Here is a 17,233-nt window from a genome sequence, read left to right as displayed (position 1 = left end):
AAATTTACTTGGCTGAAGTTAGTTTACTAGAAATGGATGGAATCCGAGGAGTCCACTAATCACGTTTTTTTGAATGTCCACCGGCGGTTCAGGTCTGGGCACTTTCACGGATTCCAACGAATCCAGATATTTTCCCCACTCAATCTTTGTTTACCAATATGGATCATTTATTTTGGAGAGTGTCCCCCGAAATGGAGGATCATTACTTTGCTTGGATTCTCTGGTATATATAGAAAGGTAGAAACAATAAAGTTTTTAGCAATTTGGATATGGATCCCAGAGATACTCTCAAATTGGCAGAAACGGAATCGTTACTTTGGGCGGAAGCACAAAACTCTCAGACTCAGAGTACGGACCGCACCCAAGTTCCAGTACCTTTGGCAATACCGAGTATACCAGGTAGATGGTGTTTTACGGACGGATCTTGGAAAACAGAGGATAAATATTCAGGGCAAGGATGGTACAGTACCCTGGAAGGTTACGATGGACTAATGGGAGCAAGGAATACGAGAGCGAGTCAGTCGCCACTACACACAGAGATAGAGGCTCTCATATGGGCAATGGAATGCATGGGGAATCTTCGACAGTCTTGTGTTACTTTTGCAACGGATTGTGCTCAATTGGTGAAGATGGTTTCAGAAACAGAAGAGTGGCCAGCCTTTGCAAGTTATTTGGAAGACATAAAGTTCTTGAAGAGAAGTTTCAACAGCTCAGAGATCATTCATATACCACGGACACATAACTCAAAGGCGGATAGTCTAGCATGCAGTGCAAGGAAACAACCGTCGTTTGTCGTTCATATGGATGCAGACTTACTGGGATGGTTCGCAGAGTCTATATGAATCTGTTTTGCTGCTGACAAAAAAAAAATACTTGATTTTTAAAATTGATGGATTCCAAATTTTATTGTCAATTTAATAATGAGAATTTATAATCTTTTATATAGTATTAGAGAGTGTATAATCAAACCCCAAATGAGTGTACGTTCCACGCTCATTTTCTCGGTCCGTAGATTTTGGGTCTGATTGGTAATGACTTTTCTTTTAGGTTTTAACTTTAGAATTATGGCCATAGAGATTTTGGTTTTAAAGGCTTTAACCGTTACTTTAGAAAAATTTAAAAGTTTGATTGACATCAAAAGTTTTAGAGGTTGTGATTGTTATAAATATATATTATGATTTAATTCCAAAATGTATTACCTATTTATTGCAATCTACTTTTTTTTATTCAAGTTCATAAAATATATTGGGTAGTTTAAAACAAGAAATCAATCAAAATTTATCAACAACATATTTTATTTATTTTTTGTAAAAATAAAAATTGAAACCAACGGATTTATATATATTTTTAAAAAATTATATAAGATTCAATTTATTAACTAAATCAAAATATTATTAATGACTGCCACTTTTGGCTTTTGGCTTAAAAGTTTTGAATGTGGAGATTTTGGTTTTAAAAACTATGACCGTCACTTTTAATATTTGTAAAAATCTGATTGGTATCAAAAACTTTAGAAGTTCTGACTATTAAAAAAGAATGCTAAATTTATATATGTGAAAACATATTAATAACATTTTTGCAATTATTGTATACATGTGATTATCAATATCCTTATAAAAATCAATTTTTTGAGAAAATTATTAAAATCAATTTATCAAGAAAAAGTTTTGGGTTATATCTCATTAACAATTTGTTTGTTGTTTTGGGTTATGAGTAACTAAAATAATTAATTTGCTTCCCTCTCTGACGTCACCAATTTTTTTTAATGAAAAATCCCCCTATATATTAAATGAGAAGTCACTTTAGTGATTTTTGGTGACGTGTCGCTCATAGGTAAAGTTTCAAGAAATTGTTATAATTTGATTGGTCGATTGCTATTAATTTTTATTTATTTAATTTAGATCTAAAAATTTAAGATAAGTCTAAAATCATTTAACATCACTTGCCATATAATCTAAAATATATTACAAATAACAATTTATGGAAACTAATTCTCGAAATTATAGAAAGATTAATAATTTTTTATTTATTACTTTTAATATTTATAAACTATAAAATATAATGAACGAAAATTTATATAAGATAATTATAATAGTTTTATATTCTACTTGATGAACTGTATTTGAATATAATTATATAATAACTATTTTAAATATTACAAAATCCAAACATGTTTATTAATATTATTTTTAAATTATTTATCGTTGTTTAAAGAATATATTTATCAGAATTTTAAAATAATTTATAAAATGTTACAAATTATTTATAAAAATATAAACCTACTATATATTGATTGAGAAGTCACATAAGTGATTTTTTATTACGCGTCGATCATAAATGAACTCTTCAAATTGTTATAATTTGATTGGCCGATGATTTTTAATTTTATTTATTATAATTATATCTAAAAGGAAAGGATAATTCAATTACCACTTTCTAAAATAATCTACATAATTTTAGAAATAATTATTTATGGTAACTAATTGTTGAGATTATGAAAGAGTAATAATGTGATCAATTTTTCTATATATTTATAAATTACATAAAATAAGAAACAAAAATGTTTATTTGAATTGATATAATGATTTTATATTCGTATAGAAAGCCTTGTATTTATATATAAAGTATCATAATAACTATTAATGTCTAATAAATTCCATGCATGCTTTATAAATCATTTATTAAATTATAAATAAATTGATAAAATTAATTATATTGTAGACATGGATCTTTAAAATGTAATTTACATTGATGTTTTAATTAATTGTAATTGTAATGTTTATAATAACTTACCTTAATTTTCTATTACTTGCGCAAGTTGCTAATATTTATTGCATTGTTTAAATGTAATTTACCTTATTGTTTTTAATAAATTACCTAAGTAACCTTAATGTTTATAATTTTTTGCCTGTTTATTTATAACTTTACCATTTTTTGAATTCCGCTATTACTTGTGCAAGTTGATAATAGTTAATACATTCTAATTTGTTAGCTCGCTTTTAATAATTTACCCTTTTTGAATATGGATTACTTGCGCAAATTGGTATTGTGTTTATTGCATTTCACCTTATGGCAATATAATTTTAATTTCTTTCTTGATAAAAATCATTTCAAAAACGTCATTTATTATGTAAAATATCCCCCTAATAAATATCTAACGTGGAAGGTAGACTATATATATAACTGAGACCCCAAACGTCTAACGTCTTACAATACAACTATTCTCTTTTCCTAACAATTTTTAAAAACCCGACTAAAGATACATGGCGTATTGAAGTACAGATTCTTCGCTTGTGGAGAAATTATAACAAAGAATCCGCCAACACCATCGAAATGGTATTTGTTTTTATTACCACATTTTTCAAAACTCAGAATCGTCATATATTATATTTACTTTACAATGAACAATATTTTTTATAGTGTTTCATAACTACTTATTCTGCTTTCCGTCAACTCTTATAATTTATTTGTCTAACTCATAACTTTCATATATTCGATCAGGGAAAAAATTTCATGCTTCTGTTTGTGAATAGCTCATCAAAAAATTTGAAGGTTGTCCAGTTATTCAAAGTGTACGATGCTATTGGTGATTATCGGACAAGCTCTCATCCGTACAAAATTGGGTTCTTCCACGCGACTTTTGTTGCAAAACCAAATGATTTTCCAAGTGAAGTTCCCGAGAAGTATTTGGCTGATTACACTGAAATTCCTGGTGGAAAAGCTGATAATAGCCGTTTGGTTGTAAGTAATTTTCAACTGAGAATTGTTCATGCACTAATAATTTATATATGATTTTAAGGCTGTTAATCTGTTTATTAAATAACTTTAATATTATACCTACTTAATTGAATTTGTAATGTTTAGATATTCTTTTGGTTTTGTATTATTTGCGTTAATTTAATTATTTTTATTTTGGAATGTAGATGTTATTGGTCAAATAGTTAACTTCGGTTCTCTTGAATACAAAATGATAAAATGAAAAGATAACATGAGGCTCTTGATTGAGTTACGTGACCAAAAGTAAGCTTAAGTACTTTACCTTTTCTTATTTGCTACCTAAATATGTATATTAGATTTATTAACTTAAGTTTATATTATACAGTAATGTGAAGATGATGTGTACTCTGTAGGGTCGTTATGCTAAACAAGTATACGATTATAGTATGAGTAACATGCCCACAATGATTATTTGTGTTAGTTCTCTTCTGAGTGGAAAGGTATATAATACATCTATCTTTCTAAAATAATTATATGTACAACATGTTAATAAAATCTATATATTGTAGGTGCTTACTCCATATCTAGCGGGTGGAATTCAATCCAAATTTTACTCAACCCAACATGGATTTGGTTGACCAGTTCAAAACAAGGTACTCCTCCAGTTAGTACTCTTTTGTCAGCTAATTTTGAATTTATATACATTACCTTGGCAACATAATACAATGTTTTTATAAGCCTGATTTATCTTGATTTTGCGGTCTCCCTAATGATTCACTTGCTCTTACAAACAACGATAGTACCCAATCGTCTGTTGGTACTGTTACATCTGTTCGTGCCAAGTTTTTTGTTCTTAATGAGAAGAGAACCATAAGAAAGGTCATTGATAGTACTCTGGTATATAAACTAAACTCTCCATTTTAGTTGACTACAATCCAGTTTTCACACTATTTCGATGATGATATGTAAATTTAATATTATTTTCTATTCAATAAAATTTAGAAATTTATAAATCTATGAAATTATTTTATTTCGTACAACTGCTTACAAAATTTAATAACTTTTTGCAGGTTTCTAATGGATTTTGCTTTCTTTATCGAAAATGCTACTTCTTAATTTATATTACTTATGGATTATATTCTGAATTTTATTATATTTTCTTTAAATATGTCATTATTTTTAAATACAATGGAAGATATATAGAGTTGGCAATCCAATCTCTTTGACAAAAATTAATATACAGAATATGTATGCACATGAAGCTCTATTTATAATAACATAGATCCATGAGAAATAGTATATAGCATCTTGAAAATATATGCTAGCTAAAATTTATAAAATTATATATCTATGAAATTATTTTATTTCGTACAACTGCTTACAAAATTTAATAATTTTTTGCAGGTTTGTTTTCTTTATTAAGAATTGTACTTCTTAATTTATATTAATTATAGATTATATTTCGACTTTTATTATATTTTCTTTAAATATGTCACTATTTTAAAACGAAAAATATAAACATAAATATATTAGTCACCTAAAATATACAGTTATAACATATATACAATACAATTCTACTTAGTGATAATATAAAATCTGTAACTTCAACAACTGTATACTATTTATTCCACATTTTAAATATTTTTATGCTCGCACATGGTGCGAACCAGTCACCTAGTAGATCTTAAACCAAAGAAATCAAAGAGGAATCGTGTACTAATGAATTTATTTCTTGCGATGAAACATAAATTGATGTAGATATGCTCTATAATTTTTCTCGGAATAAGAAGGAAAAAAGGAGTTAATTTCTATTTTCTCACGGTCCTTTAAAAGTCATGATTCCCATGCTGTTAGAAGACAAACGAAAACATAGAAATAAAAACAGTTACGGGATGTGAAGACTTTAAATCACAAAATTTTAGGAAAATCCTATTGTAGAAAAATTAATTTTGAAAGCTGTTTGAGCACTTCTAATGGAGGGAGGGGGGTCTAGTGTTGGAGTCCTAAAAATACGTATATATTATATATGTGTATATAATTACGGAATTCTATACTTTACGGAAAATCCAACCTCAAATATCCGAACTCAAATGTTCTGGGTTGGATTTTCCGTAAAATTTAGAATTTCAAAATTACATACACACATATATATATACACTTTTAGGACTTCCCCCCCCCCCCCCCCCCCCCCCAATTGGGGGAGCTCTTAAATCCTCTAAAGTTTTAAAAATATTTATTTACACTGGCATTATTACTTGATATTTTTCCTGTGATTTGGCATTAATTAGACAATAAAAAATTTCATTTTCTAATATATCATCCATTTTCCAACTACTCAAAATTAAACAATTGCAAAGTTCTCTCTAAATAGATAACCAAGATAAATACACTTTAATAATCTAAAAAATCAAATCAATATTTTTTTAAAAAATTTTCTTAGATGCAATACCATGTACCATAAATCGAGCTGTTGCTTTAACTAAATTCCAGAACAAACATTGAACAAAGTTAGTTTATGTGGCAATCTAATGGTAATGATTCGGAATAGAAGTTTAGCCGCAAGGCTTTAAGAACAGTTATCTTAAATCAATCTGGATCTTGTTAACAGTTTATCACTTTTGATCCCAATACACTTTATTCTTTTTGTTAATCAGCATTTAGTCATATATACTAAACTTTCTTTTATTTATTCATCAAATTACTCTTTATATATTATCCCCTATATATTAATCGAGAATCATTTAAAAAATTGTAACCTTAAGTTTGTACTAATTAAAAAGAGACTTTTCTTAGGTGTCACTTAATTGAATGGTAAAATTTAGCTTATGTGACGGTTTAAGAATCAATTGAAAAAATGTTAGTCAAAATCCAATTACTAGGGGACATTATATTAACCCAAAATATAAGAAGCGTATATTCTTTCTTTAAATAAAAGCTACGGAATTATCTAATATGATTAACATATATATGACAATTAATGATTATGAATAATAAAGATTTGATATCAATTTTTGCATCCTTCTTCATTTTCGTTTAATTTTATATGATTAAAAAAAATTAAACAATCACATTAACCATATAATAAAAAATTAGATTTTTTCCAATATGTTATTTTTGAATTTTTTTAAATGACTTGAAATTAGAAAAATGAGGAAACCTTATTTTAGTTATTTTAAAACGACTTTAAATTACAAAAATGAGGAAACCTTATATGTTGTATTTTTCTTATATGTTAGATTTTTTCTTATATGTTATATTTTGAATTTTTTTTGTGGCAAATTCAAAATGTAACATATAAGAAAAAATCAGACAGCGAGTCATCCCTCGTACGCTCGATTTCCTTGCAGACGAACAGTACTCAACCTGTTCCTGATAGTTTTTTCCAGAAATTTCACTAGCCTGATTGTTGGTGAAGGATCTGTTCCATTTCTTTCCCTCCATTTCGTGTGTACTGTTGTTTGGAAAGCGTACCTGAGAATAAAGAGTTGTAACCGACTGTATGGGGAGTTTTTGATAAGGGAAGTGAGCATAGTCCAACTCGTGGTGACATCTCCAAGGTGCTCTCTCATTAGAGAATTCCAAATCTGAGCCGAGTACTAGCATGTGAAGAATAAGTATGTGACAACCCGTCTCGTGGACTCCATGCTGACCTTGCAGAGCATCGATTCCAACCCTTCACTGACTCCATAATTAGGTTGTTAGTGCGCTTAGCGTTCCTCGAACCCAAGATCTCATCTTTTAACAACCCTCCCACATGACAAGTTATCACCAATTGACATGCATATCAACTGGTGACAATTGGTTAATCTGATTGTTTAATTTTTTTAATAATATAAAATTAAAAAATTAGGAAATATGCAAAATTGTTATCAAATCTTTATTATTCATAATCATTAATTATCATATATATGTTAATCATATTAGATAATTCCATAGCTTTTATTTAAGGAAACAATACACGCTTTTTATATTTTCGGATGTTCTCTGGTAATTGAATTTTGGACTAACATTTTTTTCCAATTGATTCTTAAGCTGCCACATAAGATAATTGAAATCTTAATTAAGTGACGATTCAGCAAAACTCTTTTGTAATTATTACAAACTACTTGTTATAAATTTTTAATGTTTTTCTATTGATATATAGGATATACATGAAATAAAAAAACAAATAGTTACTCTTTCGTTGAGATAGATATATCTCTTTTTTAGTTCCTCCGGTCGGCGCCGTCCGGCGAACGTCCTTTGCCTTATTAGATGAAAGTTTTGCCCCACACTTTCCACCGCTTCAATCAAGTTAACATAGACATTTTCTTCTCTGTAAAAACAGTCGGTAAAAATTGAATTTTTTTATTGATTGGGAAAGATGACGATGGTAAAATACAATTAAGATGTTGTACCGATTTATATATATATGCAACAATTGTACCAATTTTTTTGACCTTCCGTATATTAATTTTCTTTTCTACCTTTCCGTTAATTGACCTTCTTCTTTTTTTCTTCCGGCTAAAAATAGAAAATTGTATGCTTATCAAAAAGTATTATATTCCTAACTTACATAGGAAATTGTATTGTTATCACCTACTGATCTCTGTTAAATGACTAAAAAGTAATATAATTTTCCTTTCTAACTAAACAACGTAGGAAATTGTATAGTTAAATAACTAACTAACATAATTTTCCTTCTTGAAGTAGGAATTTAATTCCAGAAAATATCAAAATGGTAAACAAGGAAACTGTTAATTCTTATAAACCTTACAAACTAGTATAGTTTCTTTTTAATGAAGAAAACGAAAAATAAAAATACTAATACAGGCAATTATAACAAAAATAAACTCAGTTCATTGAAAATATCAGTGTAATAAACCATCATGAGAGGTAGCATTAGCGTGTCACATAAAAAAATGACTTCACAAATAGTGTTGTAGAGATATGTACATTGCTTGTTCAAATATTTATCTCCAGTTCAAGTGTGGAATTTCAAGCTAAATCTATTAACATATGTATTGAACTTAATAAATGGTGATTAAGAGAGATCTAAGGGTGAACAACTTTTAAGATGTGAGTTTGTTATTATTCATGAATGTCATGCTCTCCTCCTTTTGTTTATTTCCTTGGCTTTTTTTACAAAATTTCCATCTTTTTCCAACCTGGATATCACAATAGTTAATTTTATAAATATGCCAACCAATTTGGAATCAATAACTGAACATGAACCAAAAACCAAAAATTTTGGTTCGGTTCAAAACCTCATACCTCCACTTGCAAGCATACATCAAAATGAGTTCATGAAAGGATCGAGCATAGCCATTAATCCATTTGTATAACAAGAGGTACCATAGATAGATCCATGGTTTTCCCATATGGCTTAACACTAAACTAAACACTTAATGTGCCTACGTAAAAATAATAAAAGGCTTGTGAGACCCATTAATATACTGCTTAAACCTAATTAAAGTGAGTCCATAAATATTCTATCATCGCCATAATATACTTTTTTCTTTTTAGAACTCCATTGTCTAATTCGAGCTCGAAATAAATTAGTGTTGACCTGTGCATGTGAACTTAGTTTATCGTCTGTGGAAGGTAATCGATTTCTTGATTGATATGCATGAACCATAAATAGCAGAGTCGAATCTTGTAAATTTTATTAAAAATTCTAATTTATTGTAAATTTTAGGAATAAAAATAACTAAATTTTGGCTGAATTTTAATTTTTATAAAAAATATTTTGAATGATAAATAAATAAACTGGTATTAAGTTTCAGAAACTAAATTAAATTTTATATTGAATATAAACCTAAAAATTAGAAAGTATAAGGTTATCCATAATCTTGTTTCTTTTATTCCTAGAACTCAAAACAACATTAGAAATTTTTAAGATTTGTTTTTAAATTTAAAAGATCTTTTAAATTTTGTTTGAAATTTATCAAGATTTTTGATGAAAATAAACATAGTTTTAATATTAAAATAAGCAAGATTTAAAAGTTAGTGCGTTAAAATGGGAAAATAACTGGTTCAAGTATTAAGCTGTGAAATAATAAAATTTATGTATTAAAATGTTTAGCGAAATTTAATTGAAATGTTATTATGGATTTTTTCTTTCAAAGGGGAAAGAAGCAAGGAAAATATATTCATGGGCTTTTAACTATACAGATTTACAATGCACGAAATACCGATTAGGACATTGGGCCTATTAAAAACGAAAGGTGGGTTTATGAGCCCCATTAAGTTTCTGTTTAACCCTAGTTTCGAGAGTGTGAGGCATATATATCGTCCCTCGTAGCCGCAGTGATCTTCCTCTCTTTCTTTGATCTGCAAGAATCTGGAAAATGGCAGAGTCGAAGGTTGCAGTTCCAGAGTCAGTGCTGAAGAAGAGGAAGAGAGAGGAGGAGTGGGCTCTAGCGAAGAAGCAGAGCGCTGAAGCTGCCAAGAAGACGAACGCCGCCAACAGGAAGCTTATCTACAAAAGAGCTGAGCAGTACGCCAAGGAGTACGCCGAGAAGGTAAACTTTTTTGCTTCTCTGATATATATCGTGCTAGCTTTAGTCTGGTTCTGTGTAAATAAACGAACATTGTTATTCTTTTATAGGAGAAGGAGTTGATCTCGTTGAAACGTGAGGCCAAGCTTAAAGGTGGTTTCTATGTTGACCCTGAAGCTAAGCTCTTGTTCATCATCCGTATTCGTGGGTATGTTTTGTGTTAGATTTTTAGCATTTCGTTAGAGATATTAAATGTTTTGTTTCTTATCTTTTGTTACCTTGAATTTTTTGCAGTATTAATGCTATTGACCCAAAGACAAAGAAGATTCTTCAGCTCTTGCGTCTCAGACAGGTTTGTCTGCGTTTTAATCATCTTCTGTCTTTGTCGCTAATTGCTGTTTTATGTAGTAACCATACCGTGTCATCGTTGTTTGGTCCTAGATTAGTGTTCTTTTGACAATTGTGATGTTAACTTCCATGAAAAAGACCTGAGCTTTTCTTATTTGTGTTACCATTATGCTGAAATAATTGCTTTGGTTTTGAATATGTAAATGCAGATCTTCAATGGTGTATTTCTGAAAGTCAACAAGGCAACAATGAACATGCTTCGTCGTGTTGAGCCTTATGTGACCTACGGGTATATACATCGTATCCTTTCTTGCCATGTTAAGAATTTTTGGTGAACAGAGTTAGTGACCTGACCCTTTCTCTCCTTTAATTCAGATTCCCTAACTTGAAGAGTGTTAAGGAATTGATCTACAAGAGGGGATATGGAAAGCTTAACCACCAGAGGGTGGCTTTGACTGATAACTCCATCGTTGAGCAGGTTCTTTATCTCTCTCTCTTTGGTCCTCCCTAGCTTCTTTGAATATTGTTATTCTGGATTGAAGTAAAGTGATTGATTTTTTTAAAAATTGGTGAAACTATCAACAGGCTCTGGGCAAACATGGGATCATCTGCACTGAGGATTTGATTCACGAGATTCTAACAGTAGGACCTCATTTCAAGGAGGCCAACAACTTCCTGTGGCCATTCCAGCTCAAGGCACCACTCGGTGGTCTTAAGAAAAAGAGGAATCACTACGTTGAAGGTGGTGATGCTGGCAACCGTGAAAACTTCATTAATGAGCTTATCAGGAGGATGAATTAGAGATGTCTTCTTTTTCAATCTCAGTCTTATTATCTATGATCTTTGTGTTTCCTTCTGGATTTTTGATATTTTCTGTCAAGTAAAAGACACTCTGAGCTTTCTCTGCTATCGTCTTTTGGTTATAGCTTGATGAGTTTTTCGACGCTTCTTTTATCGGTTCCTTAGGAAATTGTACACTTGAATCCAACAAAGTGATCACGCTATGGAAGCCAACTCGACTCGTTGTGATTCACTAAAAGGCAAATCAAAACTGTGATTCAACAAAAGACTTTGCATTTCTTCGGCACTCCTAGAGATTTACAACACATGGATCACAATCCAAATCACACAACATATAACGAAACTGAGATCGATCGCTGCGGATAAGAGTTTGCGTTTATGCTGACCGATCGATCGATCACTGTGGAAGTCCACACTTGTGTTGACCGATCGATCGCTTCCTGTGCTTTTGTGTGTTATGCGGAATGCGATCAACCGACTCGCTGCAGGGTTCAGAGAACCATCACCCTGATCTCTTTTGATGACGGGTCGATCGATTGAGAAACTTCTGGCCTTCCACATCTTGCTGAACCTTTGGAGCAAGTTCGATCTAGCGAGCGACCGAGGGGGGGGGGGAGATCGATTGATGGGTTGAATTGCTCGGCCTTTTACATCGGCATGCTGATCGATTGGGCACCTTTTTATATGATGACCGATAAATGACTTATTATAAAGAAGTCCACATTTGTGCTGGCCGATCGATCGCCAACATATGTTATCGAGAGCTTGACCGTGTTCCAGTCGATCGATCTAACGGCTGCAACTTCGATTGCCGAAAGCGGTGAAAACCCGAGTGCCTCCAGTTGTGACGTGTGAGATTGCTGAAGAAAGGAGCCCGTAATATATTGGTCGATCGATTGACGACGGATGTCAAATTCACTTCTGCATTTGACGATACTTCGATCGATCGATCGGTCAACTGGGCCCGATATCAAACGTCGAGGGCGGAGAAGAGCTGTGTGTCGCCAACCGATCGATCGTTGCTCGGAATAAAATAAGCAATCGCTCTCTCTTCTTTACACGGAAAACGAGGCTAGCTTCTAGACTCTATAGGTGTCATAATTGCTTCTACCTCGAGTTCTGTGTTTCTTTCCTATAAATAGAGAGTTCCTCTCTCATTTCCTCATTCTTTTTGGAACCCAAAAAAGTATTCTCTCTATATCTCTTCTTTTTCTCTCTTTCTCCCTTTTTTTATTCCGGTCTGCCGCCTATTTCGGGGTTTCTCCGGTCGTTTCACACCGGAGATTGTCGATCGATCGATGTTGCCTTCCGGGAAAGAGTGTTCATCGTTTGAAAAGGGGAAAGGAGTTCGGACCGCCCCAAGTCCTCCGAAGGAGCCGTCGCTCGGCCCTAAGCTGATGGAATCCGCGATTAGGGCTCACTTTGATGATCCCGATGGTGTGATTAAATCGAGCCTTAGACATTGCGATGACGATTGTGGAAGCAAGACGGGCAGGACCAAGAGCGATCCTACGATTGCTAACAGTATCGATGGTGGATCCGTCGAGCGGCACGCACATGAGGGAGATTCGAGTAGTCTCAGGATTGACGAGGAGTGTTCGAATGAACCTGGAACCGCAAAACGATTGTCTCAAGAGCTCATGGCCGCCACGAGGGGAAATATTCGATTGATTCCGTATCGCTATCATCGCAACGGGACGATCGAGCAGCTTCCTGATCTTGCTCCAGAGCTCGTTCGCTCGTACGCGTCCAAAGATCAAGATTGGGGCGACGTTTCCCCCACTCGTTCGACTTTGGGAAGCGTTTCCTCGCTGATGAAGGAATGTCGAGCATACGATGTTACTTTCATGATTCCGAGGCCTGATCAACGGCCGTGGGATCCGCCGGTTGGTTATCATTGTGTTTATGAGTCCTTTTTCGGAAAGGATTCTAAGTTGTTGTTTGAACCGAAAACGGTGTGTTTGTCGGATTCATACAATGAAGAATTTAAGAAAAATATATCTTAAATTCTTGAGGCTTAAGAGAAATCAACGTAGAAATCAAATGGAAAATGAACATCAAAAAAAGTTTATTGATCAAAGATTGTATTATATGTATGATTACAAGTGTAAATTTAATCTAGGAATCCATAAAATCTTTGTAAGAAGTGTTCCAAGTCTAGATGGAAAGGAGAGAGATCCCTTGATAAAGAGAGATATCTCTTTATTTATATAAGGAAGAACCTAGGGCTTCATAGTAAAATGTGCCTAATTTATTGTCTAATGGGCCTTGATGGAGGCTGTAAATCCACCCCCAACAGTTGTGGTTTCCGATCCCTCGCTTTCTTACCTATTATTGTTCACGCTGAGGTGTCGCTGTGGCGTTGATGGTTATGGCGGCGGAGATTGACGTCTCGATGTCGGTTCGCGTCTTCGAGGAACTGACGCAGACAATGGTCTTTTCGCGGTACAGATGCAATTGGAGCTTCAGATTTTGACTGGCCATCCTTCGAATACCAAGAATTGGCAACGTTTCTACTTCTATGTTAGGGCCGACGAAGCAGCTTTCGAAGAACCGCCGGGCGACGATTTTCGTGCCCTATGGAGTCCTCGCCTTGGTAGACAATCTATATCTAGTGGTTTCACATTATCATGGTTTTGACTTGTCTCTTTTTGTTGTTTTCTAATTTTGCAGTTGTTCACCCAAACACCATCGGGTACCGGGAGACCTTTTGGTTCGACATACCGAAGATCACTACACTTAGCCAACAGAAGTGGGGAGAGTTCTATAGTAAAAGGATTCACCGTCAGCGGGAGCGAATTGCCAAAGGTTTAGCCATTTTATTTTTGTCTTAGTTTTGTGGACAACCAATCGCTCGGTCTTTTGGCTTCCCTTCCGTATGTTTAGCCATTTTATTTTTGTCTCAGTTGATTGGTCGTCGTGCATTTCTTGTGAGGAAACTAAGGTAAGAGATCTGCGCTTCCATTCATGGGGAGAATTCCGAAGGCATATCCAAGTTACAGCGACATTCTCGGTGCTCAGCTTGGCGGAGAAAGCTTCGGTTCCATGGCCGCATCCGAAATGAAGAAGGTTGAGGGCCAAGTTTTGACAAACGAGGCGATCGATACTCCGATGGATAACGTTTCAGCAGATGGGCCGATCGATCAGGATCCCGACATTTGCTCGTCAAAAAAGAAACAAAAAAGGAGCAAATCTTCCAAGAAAGCGCGAGTCGATTCCGACGTCATGGGAGGAACTGAGACCGAGAATGATTAAGCGGTAGACGATCCTTTGGCTGATAAAGTCGGGCAGACTCACGAGAGCGTTCAGACTGATAGTTACAAAGACTTGACTGAGAAGGATAAGGTTGAATCTCCGAGAGCGAAGAGACAGAAGCCGACCGACGGGGGCTCCTACGGGTCAGACGAGATGAAGCAGAGAGTTGCTATCGATCGCTCGTTGACTTCTCCTCGCGAGATGGCTCCGCCTATCCTCCGTACTCTACCTTGGGGTGGTACAGGTCCTCCTTCCAAAAGGCTTTTGTTGGCTTCATCGAAACATGTGGAATTTTGTTATGACAAAGATGTGCCACTTGTCAACGATTTTGCTGCCTGCGCGGAGCTATCGCGCCTGCTTAGGAGAGGATCGCGAATTATGCCGGAGGTATCTGAACTCGCGTTCCCGGATAAGTTTGCGTACTCGGCTCGCGCGGACGCTGTGGTAAGTGTTTGACTGATGAGACGTGTAGACTTTTGTCGGCTTTACGTGTGCGATTGATCACTTTTTCTTTCCATTTTTGTTGCAGGCGGGGGCTCGTAAGAATCTTCTCATCTTGGAGTACGAAATGGCCTTTTGAAACGATCAAAGCTAGAGATGCTGAGTTCGGGAAAGCCAAGAAAGATGTCCTTGATAAGGCTAAGGAGTTAGTTGCTGAGCGAAACCGTTACCGCCGTGAACGCAAGCAGGCGATTCAGACGGCTGAGGGCCTCGAGGAGGATTTGGAGACTGCTCAAACTAAAATTGTGCGATTGGAGCAGGAGAAGGTTGACGAAGCTGAGAAGATGGAGCAGGAGATGGATCGCCTTCGTCAATCGCACCTTCATGAAGTTATGTGTGTGAGAGATCGCGCTACGGCTGCGGCAGCAAAGTGCTTCAAGAAGTTTCGAAAGTACATGGCTGATCGAGATAAGCTGGAAGCAAAGCTGTTCCTGCACAGCCAAGCTTTCGGGACTCTCGAATCGATGGATATACTTGAAAGTTGGGGTTTGCAGGTTCCAAAGAAACTAAGAGATCTCCTGGCCGCTAATGAGGCGCAGTTTAAGGAAGAGGTTGACGAAATCGATGTCGAGGATATCACGGAGCAAGATCTCACTCTGTCTCTCCCTCGTTCCGAGTTGCTTTGGAATCTAGATCAGTTTGGGTCGAAGTTAGGGACTGTCGACTCAGCGACTGCATCTGCCCTTCGATCTCCTATTCTTGACGGTGAGAAACCTATCGTCACTTGTGAAGATCATGAAGGATCCCAGATAAAGTGTTGGAACCGGTTATCGAAGCTCCGACTGAAGGTGGCGAGGCTCCGATCTCGGATCCGAAGGAGGCAGGGGCCGAAGGGTTCGGGGACGCTGTGCTCTAGGATCCACCTGCCGAAGATCGGTCTTGAGGGACTGTCTGGGTCTTATGTTGTTGTTGTTCCTATTATATAAGTTTTTTTCTCTTTTCTCTTTTATCTTGGCGCCCACCGTGGGGCTTTACAGAGTAACATTCACGAATTCAGTATGAGTCCCGACGATACACCCGCTGACAGCAACCGACCGTCGGCCTCTCTGAACCCGTCCGTTCCCGAGATGCTGCAGGCCATCATGGCACGTTTAATTCAACAAGAAGAAACCAACAAAGCTACAAGCGACCGTCTGGCCGCACTTGCCGCCGCTCTCGGAACCCTAGATGGCGAAAACTACAGAGCGGAAACGGCAAGAAAAAGGTTGTTCGCAACCACAAACCCTAACCTTGAAATCAAACAACCAACCGACGAAGCAAACCCTATGAACTGCAAGATTGCACAAACGACTGACGGTTCAGATTCTCTGACTAGCCACCAAATCGCCGATCTGCAACTCTCACTGTGGGACATCCACTCTAAGATACATCATGTCAAGGCATCCGCACCAGAGATCGAACGTGTTCTTGCCGCCACCCGGCAAAACCCTTTCCCCAAGCGGATAACGAAAGTCAAGATCAAGCAGACGAAGAAACTCCGTATCCCTCCATACAAAGGAGATTCAGATCCGACCGATCACATGACCGCTTTCAACATTGCTATGGGTCGAAATCACTTCTCCGACGAAGAGAGACACGCGGGTCTCGGCCAACTCTTCGTCGAGAGCCTCTCAGGATCGGCCTTAAGTTGGTTTTCCCATTTAAAAGAAGGTTCGATCGATAGCTTCGACGACATGTCTACATCTTTCCTCAAAAACTACATCATGTGGTCCCGTCAAGGAGCATCAATGGCCGACCTATGGAAGCTATCCCAGTCGCAAAACGAGAGTCTCAAGGACTTTATAGAAAAATTCAAGCAAGTACTATCAAATGTACCTATCCCGGATCACACCAACGTCGAAGCCTTGACCAACGCGCTTTGGATTTACTCCAAGTTTCGAGACTACCTCGGAATTAACCCGACTATATTCATCGAAGAAGCTCTGCACGATTCAAAGAACTTTATCAAGATGGATGAAGACAGGCGAGCTTACAACGCCAAGCAATAGGCTCTAAAGCCAACAGCATCGAAGACATCAGACGCCCAAGAGCCACGACAACACGCCCCTTACAAAAAGAATGGACCCGTCTATGCCATCTCCGAGTACGATCAATCTGGTGTAGTTGCTGCAGTACGTGAACCAGGGTGGAAC

General features: G+C 35.6%; 1 protein-coding gene across 1 annotated transcript; it reads left to right on the top strand.

The window, feature by feature from the left end:
* Positions 1-9,945: 9,945 nt before the first annotated feature.
* On the top strand, positions 9,946-11,453 carry LOC106381922 (60S ribosomal protein L7-2). Its single transcript, XM_013821859.3, has 6 exons — positions 9,946-10,220; positions 10,307-10,404; positions 10,491-10,548; positions 10,754-10,833; positions 10,920-11,022; positions 11,130-11,453. The coding sequence occupies exons 1-6, from the start codon at positions 10,047-10,049 to the stop codon at positions 11,343-11,345; spliced, it is 729 nt and encodes a 242-aa protein (XP_013677313.2). The 5' UTR covers positions 9,946-10,046; the 3' UTR covers positions 11,346-11,453.
* Positions 11,454-17,233: the final 5,780 nt, after the last annotated feature.

This window comes from Brassica napus, chromosome C2 (assembly GCF_020379485.1).
Source record: "Brassica napus cultivar Da-Ae chromosome C2, Da-Ae, whole genome shotgun sequence".
NCBI lineage: Eukaryota > Viridiplantae > Streptophyta > Magnoliopsida > Brassicales > Brassicaceae > Brassica > Brassica napus.
Note: the sequence above shows the minus strand (reverse complement) of the source record. Positions and strands in the feature narration are given on the sequence as shown.

What these genes read in the sequence shown, in the direction of transcription:
- LOC106381922 (XM_013821859.3), top strand. Translation starts at nt 10,047, where the DNA reads ATGGCAGAGTCGAAGGTTGCAGTTCCAGAGTCAGTGCTGAAGAAGAGG. An exon ending in CCAAGGAGTACGCCGAGAAG is followed by an intron (nt 10,221 to 10,306) that starts GTAAACTTTTTT and finishes ATTCTTTTATAG; the next exon opens with GAGAAGGAGTTGATCTCGTT. An exon ending in TTCATCATCCGTATTCGTGG is followed by an intron (nt 10,405 to 10,490) that starts GTATGTTTTGTG and finishes AATTTTTTGCAG; the next exon opens with TATTAATGCTATTGACCCAA.